This window comes from Pelmatolapia mariae, linkage group LG6, assembly GCF_036321145.2.
Source record: "Pelmatolapia mariae isolate MD_Pm_ZW linkage group LG6, Pm_UMD_F_2, whole genome shotgun sequence".
NCBI lineage: Eukaryota > Metazoa > Chordata > Actinopteri > Cichliformes > Cichlidae > Pelmatolapia > Pelmatolapia mariae.
In genome coordinates this window covers 13,021,830-13,034,595 of record NC_086232.1, presented here as the reverse complement: position 1 = coordinate 13,034,595, position 12,766 = coordinate 13,021,830, and the positions used below count along the sequence as shown (strand labels likewise).

The window sequence follows — 12,766 nt, the reverse complement described above, 5'->3', positions numbered from 1 at the left end:
CCTCATCACATTGGAGGTGTGCGCCAAATTTCAAGACTTTTTAAACTTTCCAAGCCCCTCAAAATCCACTTCAACTTTGATGGTGAACTGCGTTGCCACCAGGGTGCGCCGTTCAGTTTAAAGTCACAATTTTCACACTGAAGCATCATGAGGGACTGATGGTGATATTCACCGCTTTTGAGGTGGCCACGATGAACCCGTGAAAATCAGTACAACAAAATGAAAGACACGACATTTCCTGTTGCCACTAGGTGGCGCTCTACGTATTCCTGACAATGGGCATATCAATCTGTTCAGGTCGGGTCTGACATCATCCCTGTAAAGTCTGGTACTGATCAGACTGGATTTCATTGAGTTATACTAATTTGTTTCTTCATGGCGAGACATCAATGTTCGCCATGCTGCTGGGGTCACACCCTTTCGCGAAAACTCACAGTTTTCACTGTAACCCAAGACCAACTCCTTAAGGCTTTCCTGGAGAAATTTGAGGCTGCAAATGTCAAGCATCACAATACTATACCCCAAAGTGTAAAACATGACACTTCCTGTTCCCACTAGGTGGCGCTGTCCCTGGTGTCAAATATGGCAGTTGAAATATGTTCAGGGGTGGAGCCTTATCATATGTGTGCTCTTTGGTCCACGTCGGACCATGTATGAGGGAATGAGAGACAATAAGATTTTCATGGCGAGTCATCGAAATTCGCCGTGGCGCCACGTCCTCACCGTATCACTAAAACTCAAAAGCTCCGCAATTTAACATGGCCCAGGTGTGTAGTTGGCACTGTCCAAATATGAAGCTTATACATCCAAATCCCAAGGAGGAGTTCGAAAAAGTTCGAGGCATGGAAATGGCAAAATTGGAGCCAAAATGTCACCTTCACTTCGAAATGGCGGACTTCCTGTTGGGTCTGCGTCAATGGTCCCATTGACTTTTTTGCTCGTCTTGGCATGATACACATGTGTGCCAAATTTCATACATGTAGCTCAAAAGATGTGTTCGTAGGGCTGCATTTAACAACGCATAGGTGGCGCTACAGAGCCATTTCCCAGTGCTCATATATAAAACCATTAAAATACAAAATTTTTCACCAGACCTGGCATGTGTGCAAAATTTCATGAGTTTTTGAGCATGTTAAAGCCCTCAAAAAGGCAATTCATTTCAATGAAAAATAATAATAATAATAATAATAATAATAATAATAATAATAATAAACAGAGCAGATACAATAGGGCCTTCGCACTCTCGGTGCTCGGGCCCTAATAATAATAATAATAAACAGAGCAGATACAATAGGGCCTTCGCACTCTCGGTGCTCGGGCCCTAATAATAATAATAATAATAAACAGAGCAGATACAATAGGGCCTTCGCACTCTCGGTGCTCGGGCCCTAATAATAATAATAATAATAATAAACGGAGCAGATGCAATAGGGCCTTCGCACTCTATGTGCTCGGGCCCTAATTAGTCTTGTTTTTTGTTGTTTTGGTTTTTTTGTTTTAGTTAGTTAGTGTGATAAAAGATATGTGTTATAAAATAAATAGAGATTTAATCAGCTGCTTTCAACCCTACTGATTAACGTAATCCCACTTTCTTAAGGTTGGGTTCATCCTGTCCAGATCGCGTGTTAATGGAGTCTTGTCCTACACAGTAAGTACATCATCATAAATATTTCTGTCAACATTGTACATCATTATTTTCAGAGCTTTTAAAATCAGTTGTGCAATCATGTACTTACTAGGGGTGCAACAATACTCGTATCAGTATTGAACCGTTCGATACAGTGCTTTCGGTTCGGTATGCATATGTATCGAACAATACAAAATTTTTCATCAACTTTTCTTCTGACGATGCTGTCTGTGTTGAGCGCTCAGTGGATCTGCGTTCGACTACTCCGCCTAGGCTGCACTGTCGAGCGCAGATCCACTGAGCGCAGGGCAACCTAGCGAGACAGAAGTTAAGCTCGTTGCAACATGGCAACTGCCTCAACGCTAGCCGAAATTGAACCTCCCCCACCCTCATTCATATCTGGCGTTTGGAACTATTTTGGTTTTCATGTGAAGCATGACCCTGATGGTAAGCGCGTCATGGACAAAAGTAAAAATAGTATGTCGGATATGCCACGCAATGCTCAAGCGCAGTTAGCTCGTTAACGTGTTGTAGCCCTTCAGCCCCACACACTGGGCGATCCACGGTAACACGTTAAGGGAGATTTGCCGCGTTATGGCGTTAATGTCCTTTTAACGAGATTAACGCTGACAGCACTAGTGGGAACACAATGAATATGACTGCACATTTACGGCGACATCATCCTAGTGCAAAGACAAGTGGAAGCAGACAAAAACAACAAGCACGCATGCTACAAACTTTACCCGAGTCATTTAGACAGCCGTTAGCACATGATTCTCCTTATGGGGACCTGATATGTTTAAAATGCTGCTGAGAATATAGCCCAGAAGAAGGGTATAGTATAGCTTTTATTTTGGAAAGAGCCATTTCTCTGTAATAAACTCTCTTTTCCAAAGATGAGTGATTTCTCGATCAGATAGATTTTTTTTTTATTATTTTGTTGTTTCAGCAACATTACATTTAAAAACTGTACTTTTGAGTTAAAATATATATTTATAATTTTAATAAATGACAAATTAAAAAGGCATGAACATTTCTTTGTATCGAAAAAATATCGAACCGTGACACCAAAGTATCAAACCGAACCGTGAATTTTGTGTATCGTTGCACCCCTAGTACTTACAAGAACAGCCTTTTGTTGAAATGCACTTATGAAACTTTTGTTATTATGAATACAGGTGTTGAGTGTGTGTGTTTTTGCGTTACGTTTCCCCCTCTAGGCAGAGGAGTTGAAGACATGTCCGCTCACTCAAAATCCGACCAATGACGAGCCTCTCATTCTTTTTCTCATTAATATCGAGAAACAAAGATGTGGATGTTTCAGCACCAGTATTCAGAAATGTTTGTTACAGTGCCGTTGGCAGCTCAGTGTGTGGAGGCTAACTGTATAATTTGTGTTTGTGTAGCGTCAATGTGACTGCTGTGGGTAAACAAGACAACATACTGATAGCGAAGGAAAAGGTTGAAGCAGATAAAGGTTAGTGTTGGCCACACAAATACCAAAATTTGGATTTTGCTTCCTTCAGTGGTATCATTTAAACAAACTACACTTTGAATTTCTATCCCCCCCAAAAAAATTCTATTTAAAGTGTTCTATTGAAGACTTGTCTTTATTTATTTTTGATAAAGAGAAGAGTAACTCAGATGTATTCATTAAGGTTCTTCTGTTTTTGTGATAAAGGAGCAGGTCTTAATAAGTGTTTGTTTATAGTATTTACATAATATGTCAAATGTAAGAAAATTTCATATAGTCTCTTATATATTTTACACAGAGTGTAAGGATTTGCATCAATTGCACTTGTAGCTCTTTTCCACTAGTACTTACTCTGCTCGACTCGACTCTGTTTTGGTCATTTTCCATTACAGTCGAGTGTCAACCAATGTGCGTGGGATCTTCATTACAATGTGGCTGAAAGTGCTGTTACGTCATTTATATGTGGCACGAATGCCACAACAATGGCGGGCGTCGAAGCGATTTGTATAGCTACTGTTCAGCGTGTGGCTTTTTGTCAGAGTCTGGGACCACAGTGTTGATTTTTGTGAACAAGATGCTCTCATGACTCAAACACTGACATCACTGACTAACCAATCGGTGTTATGCAGCCTGTTAACATCATATTTTTGGATCACCTCTGATTGCGTGGAACCCCGGCTGAATAGGCACTAAAAAAAGTATCTGGTACCAGGTACTACAAGCCTAAGCTGAGTCAAGTAGGTACTAGTGGAAAGAGGCTTTGCTATTATACTGTCCTTTGTTTTCATTAGACTTTGCCTTTGTTTTTGTTTTCTTGATATGAAAGCATCCACCTGTGTATAGAATGCTCGGACTAAGTTAAATTTCTATCTTTGTGCCTGGTATCTACACTTGTGCTCTGTAGATCAGAAGAAAGTCAAACGTGCATCAGAACAACAATCAAAAAATCAGGATAAGCCAGCGGTGCTCCAAGAACAAGCGGACAAACGGAGCGATGACAAGAAATCAGAGCAGGCTGTGCAGAACCTAAAAGCTGAAGCTGTTAACGTGACAGGGACATTCAATGTATGTTTTTCTTGTTTTGTTATTTTGGTCTATGTTTAGTGTGATTTAATCCCAAAATTAATTTCTACGCTGTATTTCATTTTAGCTAAGCAGTCACCACCATTTGACTTTAGATTTGGAAAAAAACGGCAGCCCCTACAGCTTCAGTGTAAGAAAATCCTCCTTAGCCAGTATGCTCAGGCATGTTTAAGGGTAGGATTGTCTCTGACAGGAAGTGTTTTCTCTTTCTCTCAACAGTTCCGCATGGTGTTTGGCTCATATGCGGAGGGCCTGTACAGCTTGAAGTTCCACTACTGTCGAAACAGGGATCCGGGATATAACGAGCCCTACTCATTTGCAGTGAGTTGAGTATTTTTGAGTTTATAAAATGCACACTCACGTGCATGTGTCTGCTTACCATGTTGCGTGCATCACAGGTGGAAGTGACGGAGAAGAATCCCGATGGCTACCTCTCTGCAGCGGAAATCCCTCTGCCTCGCCTTTATCTTTATATGGCTGGAGTTTTCTTCATTGCTGCTCTGGTCTGGGTGTACAATCTCATCAAGCACAGGTACACGGGCACAATGAAGTAATAGTGAACCACACTGTTTTGCAGGATCGGAAATTAAAAAAAAAAAAAAAATCACTTGCACAGTTTGTGGCAGGGCTACGTGCATAATCTGGGAAACTCTTGCTACAAAGTGTATGATGGAAGACTACGGTTAGGGCCACTGGCTCATATGACGCCATACTAAAGTGAACACAATTTGTAGTGTTTATTGTTATAATCACTCTAACATGAAGCATGACAATATTTGCTAATTGACACTAATTAGATTATTAAGCATAGGATCCTGTTGTTCACACCTCAGTGGAAGACTGTGACACAGTCACTGTTTTACAGTGGTTGTTGAGTAACTTCAAGTACTTCACACTCACTACAAGGAAGTTTTAGTTTATAAAGTTAAAAAAAAGACTTTGGCTTCTTTGACACATCATACTTTACAACGCAGCCTAAATACATTTTTTTTAAGAACATCTCTGAAGTTTTTGCTCTAATCATGACAGTGAAAGAGCACTAGCTACCACTGGCCTTCCTCTAGATCCCACTAGTGCCCCGCAGGACTCTACAGACATACCCATACATGCTGCAGCCTTCCCATTAAAGGAACATAAAGCAGGTTTACAGTGAGTGATTTACTAAAACGTGTTGTCCTTTAGCCAACTTGGCAGCTATAGCTCTGACACAGTGTTCTGCTGTGGCTTACTATTGCTCTGGAAGTGCTCATAGCCCAGAAAATACGGAAGAAAGAAGGAAAATTGAGTTACAGAATAAAAACATGCGATCCCATGAACTGCTGGATTTATTAAAGATGGCTGAAACGCTTTCTGTGCTGACATGGCTCGAGCTTAGCTAACAGTTTTGCATTCCAAAAAAAAGAAAGACAGACTAACAAAACTGAGCTGCTGAGGTCACACAGTATCCTGCCCCAAAGCATTTGCCCAATATTTTCAATTGCTTGACTAAAATTTACATCATAACTAATTATTTGGATGAACCTTAAGCAGTAGGAATAAATGCATTTCCTGCAGCAGTGGTCAACATTCAGTTATATGCAATGTTTAAACATCTCTCTTCTGTGTTTGTTTGCAGTTACAGTGTGTTCAAGATCCACTGGCTGATGGCAGCGCTAGCCTTCACAAAGTCCACGTCACTGGTTTTCCACAGTGTAAGTGCATCACCACCACAGCACAGTCTGAGTTTGAATCCTCATAAAAAGAGACTCACTGAATTTTGCCTCTGTCCCCGTCTCTCTCAGATCAACTATCACTTCATCAAAACTGAGGGGCATCCTATTGAGGGCTGGGCCGTCATGTATTATATAACACACCTGTAAGCAGAACCTCAGCAGAATCGGCTTCTTAGCCTAGGTTGTATTTAATTTTTATTACACACAAAAAATGTTTGTATCCTTCCCAGGCTAAAGGGGGCGCTCCTGTTCATCACACTGGCGCTGATTGGTACCGGCTGGGCTTTCGTGAAATACATCCTGTCCGACAAGGAGAAGAAGATCTTCATGATCGTCATTCCTCTGCAGGTACTGTCGCTCATTCCTCTGCAGGTACTGTCGCTCATTCCTCTGCAGGTGAGCAGCAAATCAAATGGTGTTTGGGTGATTTTTATGTGTATTTGCTTTGATGGCTCGCCGGTCGTGCTGCAGGTCCTGGCTAACGTCGCCTACATCATCATTGAGTCTACAGAGGAGGGCTCCAGTGAGTACTACGTGTGGAAGGAGATCCTCTTTCTGTTGGACCTTATCTGCTGTGGAGCCATCCTTTTCCCTGTTGTGTGGTCAGTGTGATATCTGTTATTGAATTACATTTTAGTCCCAAATTAGTTTTGGGGGCTAGTGTTTAAAGTTACTAAGATTTCTGAGATAAGAGGATCAGTATGGGAAAGTGGAGCATGTTTGATAGAGTAGAACGCCCAGAATAATTCAACTTCATGAAAAAAATGGGACGGGACCAAAAGCATCGCCGTGCAGCCCTACCTACTTGATTAAACAGTCATGAAAACTTTCAGTTTGAAGTTGTAAAACAAGAGATAAGTAGTTTCTTGTAATTCGAAATGAACTTTGTGTTACATGGTGTATGCATGCAAGTTTGCCCCAAATAACAGATTCATTGTATAACACATCTCTGTTTTTAAAGGTCACTCCGTCACCTACAAGAGGCTTCTAGCACCAGTGGCAAAGGTGAGTCCTGCTGCAACTACAGGGCTTTAATAGGTGGAGAGGCTTTGTTCTGTGTTTAACTTGGTGCATGTTTCTTTCAGCTGCCATGTATTTGGAGAAGCTCAAGCTCTTCCGCCATTATTATGTGATGGTAAGAAGGCCAGTATTTTGCTGTTGTTCTGTGACTCTCCATTCATCTGAACAATCGGACCAGTAATAGATTTACCAGTTACACTGAAAACTTGTCTCTGACAATGTTTTTTAGCAAAGCAAAATTAATCCTGAGGAAAAGGAAGATTTTAGTGTGATTGATATTTTTTTTTGTTTTTTTTGTTTAACCGTGCAAATTTAAAGTGTGAGTTCTTACTGAAATTTTTTCTGTCATTTTAGATCGTGTGTTACATCTACTTTACAAGGATCATAGCCATTCTGCTCAAGATCACTATGCCTTTCCAGTGGCAGTGGTGCTATGAGGTAAGACGATGACGGTGCAGCTACAGCAGTTGTTTGTAAAAAGTCGAGGACGGTCTGTGCTCTCTGAATCAACAATGACTGGCAATACTTGCCTGATGTGAGCTGGTATAAATCTGCCAGCACATTACTTATTTAAAGCCCTTTATTACTTCATTACAGTTGATAAAGAGCACTGTATTCCCCTCTGAGGCCTGATGGGATATTAGCGTTGCTTGAAGAATGTGAAACGGCACATATGTTAAAAAGGCCCTGTGCTACTTATTTGTTTGCAAAGAAATTTTCCGGATGTTGTGGACAGTGTTAAGACACTTTCTCCTGTCTGTTATTAAACGCACTGTTTCTTCTTTAGTTTCTGGTGGAGGTGTCGACTCTCATCTTCTTTGTGTTGACGGGCTACAAGTTTCGCCCAGCATCCAATAACCCCTATCTCCAGCTTCCCCAGGACGACGTCGAGAATGATGAAGTGTAAGCGTGACACCTGGCATTTAAATAACTTATCCTGTTACTGAGTTCTTACTCTACCTGATTAATTTATACTTGGAGAAGTTATAGAAAGTAGCATGTCTTCAAAGTATGGTTGAAGTAGCCACATCTCCTTATGAATCTTTTATTGAGATTTGGGGTTTTTTTGTCCTTATTAACACAAAGTGAAAACACTATGATATAGCATAGCATTTGTGCGGTGTGATCATAAATGAATATTAAAGGAAATTGGTAGAAGAAAACATTACTTTTTGAGTGATAGTAGTTAATTTGTTGAGCTGAAACTATTCTAGTGGTGCTGACTGTCTATTTAGTCCCATCACATAAGAAGGAGGCTCGTGTGGGTAATGTATGGCTAAGCGTTTGTTTTTCTGTGATTTCCATAAGATTTAATAATTACACTGAACTAAGATGAAGGTTGAGAAAGTGTTTGCCATTAAAAGTGCTGCTGCTCTTCTGTTTGTGTCCAGAGTGACTGAGTCAGGCGCACTCGAGGGCATTTCCAAAAACAAGAAGACGTCCAACGGACGCGATCGCTAGAAAGAGTCCACCTTGTAGGGAAGGAAGCTGCATCTTTGGGAGTGGCCAACTAAACATCCCCAGGCCAGCTGACAGAAAGGGGTACACACACACACACGGACCAAGGCTCCCCTCTTCCAGTGACAGCTCTCCTATTGAAACTCTTTACATGGTTGCAGTGGTTGCGCCCACTGTCTGGCTATGCAACAAAAAAAACGGACTAATACAGTACCGTATGTTTTTTGTTTTTTTTTTCTTCTCCTCTTACATGTATGATTTGTATATTGAAATATATGGTTATAGTTGTATATTTCAATATAGATTGACTTATTACTAGAGATGGCACGATACCACTTTTTAATGTCCGATACCGATTCTGATATCATAACTTTGGATATCTGCCGATACCGATATGAATCCGATATAGCGTATTTTGTAATCAATAAAACTGTTTTTTATAAATATCTTGCTGCATTTTGTATAAGTTCATACTCAAGTTTTAAAAAACAAGAGACTGAAGCTATTCTGTTATACCTGTATGCAAAAAATACACTCCACCCAAAACATTTTATAGTTCAGCAACACTGATCAATCTAATAAATTTAAACCTACACCATCCTCCCTATTTTGGTATTTTAAAGAGTGCTTAGTGGAAATATTAAGCAACCTAACTAATAGGGTTGCCAACTCCCAGCAAAAATATTAGGGAACCACCCCCCGCCCTTAATCGATGTAATCAACTTTAATTTAATGCAAGTGTAAAACAAATGCACAGAAATCAATTATTTTTCTACAATATTTAAATAGATTCAACATCTTTCTTCAACAGAATTGCAGACTGCACAGATGGTACCTTCCCAAAGGGAAAAAGTACTATAGCTTACTAGGGTGTATATTAGACTTAATAGTTACTATATACAATAATGGATTTCTATACATTTAATCAGATGACCACTTTTGTTGTAAGATTCAGATAATTATTTATTCAAAGTTTTTAAATGACATAACAAAGAAAAATATTTCTTTGTGCCCCCCTTTCCCTGTTAATGCCCTACCTGGCCCCCTGGCAAAACTTTGCTAGACCCGCCTCTGCACAGTTACCAGCCGTCAGCTACATAGAAAAGGATCCTGTTGTTATTTGTCTCTCAGAAACAGTTCATAACTTCCCTTCAACTCATTCATGTCACCTAAAAGGTAAACCTGTTTCTCCATCACCTGTTCAGCTCTGATGATTCAGTAAGGACATCTCCTGGTTTCATCTTCATGTTTCCCTCTCACCACATATCCAACCAGCTACTTTTACAGCCGTGGCTCCAGCAAACATCAGCTGATACTAGAAAGTAATATTAAATACATTCTAACAACAGCTGATCAAGCTTAAACATGCTGCTGTTGTTTATCCGCTGGTTTCCTCTTTCTAGCGCAAAGTGGGCGATAAACAAACAAGAAAGACGGGACTTGCGGCAGAAAAGCCGATCAGCTGATCATTGATCAGTTTCATGTTTGAAGTAATAATAGGAGAGGAAGGGGGAGTGAATGAGAGAAGTAAATGTAACTGCGCAGCAAAAACACAGAATAACTCCAGCTTTGTGTCTATTTTTTAATTCTAGCTGAAGTACGGGACAAATCGCTTCCTTTTCACCTCAGTATGGAACTCCGATGGCCAGTCCAGCTGTGGCTCAATATATCAGTTGTTAAGCTTAACGTGGAAATACTATGCAAACATTCAGGGATGAACTTACACACTTGCTTTACTTCTCTGGGATAGTTTTCGCCGAGATGAAATGCTGCAGTTAGGAAGCATGTAGAGAGGCTCCAGATGCTCCAACAGGCCGCCGACAGGTCTCGCAGACAACAGCCGACATATTTTATTACTCTCTGATATCCGATCCAGTAATTTAGGTCAGTATTGGACCGATACCGATACGTAGTATCGGATCGGTCCATCTGTACTTATTACATATTGAAATGTTATATTTCAGTATTATTGTTGATGTTGGAGACTTAAGCGTTCCTCCCAGCCCGTCACTCGGACTGCTGTTGTAATTTAGTGCTTTAGTGGTTTGAGGACAACTCCCATACACCTCTGTGAATACAGCCAATATGGTGACATGTGAAGATGTAGGCAGATGAACAGGTTTTTTTCTCTAAAATAGGCAGAGAAGTTTGCCCTCTGCATTTTCAATGACGGCCTTGTTCTTTAACAACCCCTCCCCCCCATCTCTCGTTTGGCATTGCTGTGCCAACTGGGCAGAGAAGTGACCTAACTGATCATTTTTGAATTTGTCTGCTTTTGGTTTTACCTTTTTGCTCTTGATGTGAAGCTTATTTTATGAATTATTGGTTTGATATTAGGTTTTGAAAAGATCAGCAATGTGTGTGCAGCCAAACCGGGTCGATGGCCATTTGTAAATAAGACCGCTGACACAAAAGGAGGCACATAACACTTTGCTGAGCAGTGCAGAGAGGCTTTATGGAGGGCTTTAGACAGTTCAGGTTCAATCAGATTTTTTTTTTCTTTTTTTGGATAGACAAACGGGTGTGGCGATGAGGAAAGACTACTGAGATTTTACACCAATCACTCCGGTGCAGGGATGACCCCAGTACCTTGGAGGGAAGGATTTAGCAGTGGGTGAAGTTCACTTTAGTTTCAGTGAAAACATTTTTTTAATTGTTACAGAGGGCTGTTTGGTGTCTGTATCAGCTGTCACAATAAAGTTCTGCAAAGTTCTCAGATTACACTGTTATGTATATGTCATTTTTGTGGTTTTATTAAACTGCATAGCTTGCACTAAAATAATCAAGATGGGAAAAGAATTGTGCTCCAGGCATGAAGTTCAGTTGGGAACCTGCAGAAGAAGGAGTCACATTTGCCCCGAGCTTTGGCTCCTCCTGTGCCTGGTAAAGGGCCACCGACTTCTCAGACTTGACAGAGCTCCTTCAGAGGCCCACACATTCAGCTGCTGTCTGCACACACACTGATTGTGATGATTACAACATGTTGAGGGTCTGACCTGCTGTTTCTTGATTTACATGATATGTAAAGTAACTACTGAGCAGGTTTTGCATGACAGCCGCCAAACCTTTCCTGCCCATCTGTTATTTAAATTACATCTGCCACAACTTTAAAGGTGATTTATGGTACTCTCGTGCTTCACATCATGTAGTTCTTTGAGTACAGTGACTTCATGTTCAAGAAAAAAGTTTGAGATGATCTGAGCTTTGTGACATTTTGTATTATCCTGCTGGAAACAGCTATCAGAAGATGCATACCATGTGGTCAGAAAGGTATTGACCTGGTCAGCAACAGTACTCAGGTAGGCTGTGGTGTTTAACTGATGTCCAGTTGCCACCAAGGGGTCCAAAGAGTTCAATGCTTTGTTGGACTTTCAGCAGGTCATGTTGACGATGCTTTCATGCCTAAATGGACTTAATGCTCGAAAATGTAAGGGAACACTTTGAAAACACATTAGATCTCAATGGAGGGGAAAAATCAATGCAAGTTAGGAATGCCTTCTTTTTCTTAACTTAGTAACATTTTTGCCCTTTAGAGCAAAATTAGATAGAACTAAACACTTGTTAAACACCAGACCCTGCTCTCTGACTTCCTCCTGAGGTTCGTTCGAAGAGTTCCTGCAGTGGAAAATGACCTAAGTTAAGCAGATTTCTTGGGCAAAGTTGCAAAAATGAACCCATCCATGTAAAACAAACTAGTTAATAATCTAAATGTAAACTAGTACGCTATTTTATATCACAAGGAGGACAAAATGAACTCGAATTTACTGTTGTTTACTTTCGGTCTGTCTGTGTGCAGCTGTACATCGGATGTAGTTTTAGTTATATTTGGTTTACGTGAGTGTATGATCCAGATCCAGATGTGGTTCATTAGCAGGTTTTAGAAGTTGTATTAGCACTGCTATTAATTCATTGACGTGGTGACGCTGATTTACTTCCTCGTCTGCGATCCCACTAAACACAGTGACGAAAAATGAAGCTACTGCACGACTAGCTTCAGTGTTTTAAAGTAGTCCTTCAGGTTTATTACATTCATTTGAGCCCATGTTGAGGGAGGGGAAGTCACCTGATGCAACTGGTTGGCGGGAGGAATAGACACTGGAAGAGATCAGTGTTGCCAACTTGTTCTTTGTCGCTATATTTAGCGAGTTTTCAGACCCCCTTAGTGACTTTTTTTTCTCGTGGCCACAAATAAGTATTTCGTGGGCACGTTATACTATTTCGAGGGCACGAAGTAGTATTTTGTGGCCACAATTTATTTATTTTTTGGACCATGTCATCAGAGGGTCTCCGTACATATCAAATGACGCCCATAAAGAATTAAACTGTATGTCATTATGAGATGAAAACAAAACTAGATTAGCTGTTGCTGACTGCTCACATGTGGTGTTAGAA

The 12,766-nt window shown here is 40.6% G+C and overlaps 1 protein-coding gene across 1 annotated transcript; it reads left to right on the top strand.

Annotated features, from left to right (window-relative positions):
* The first annotated feature begins 1,614 nt into the window (after positions 1-1,614).
* Positions 1,615-11,095, top strand: LOC134628977 (protein GPR108-like). Its single transcript, XM_063475845.1, has 15 exons — positions 1,615-1,648; positions 3,034-3,104; positions 4,006-4,166; positions 4,252-4,314; positions 4,404-4,505; positions 4,583-4,716; positions 5,800-5,875; positions 5,966-6,039; positions 6,127-6,244; positions 6,368-6,498; positions 6,858-6,901; positions 6,982-7,031; positions 7,271-7,354; positions 7,704-7,819; positions 8,308-11,095. Exons 1-15 carry the CDS (start codon positions 1,629-1,631, stop codon positions 8,375-8,377), a joined length of 1,314 nt encoding a protein of 437 aa, XP_063331915.1. The 5' UTR covers positions 1,615-1,628; the 3' UTR covers positions 8,378-11,095.
* The last annotated feature ends 1,671 nt before the right edge of the window (positions 11,096-12,766 follow it).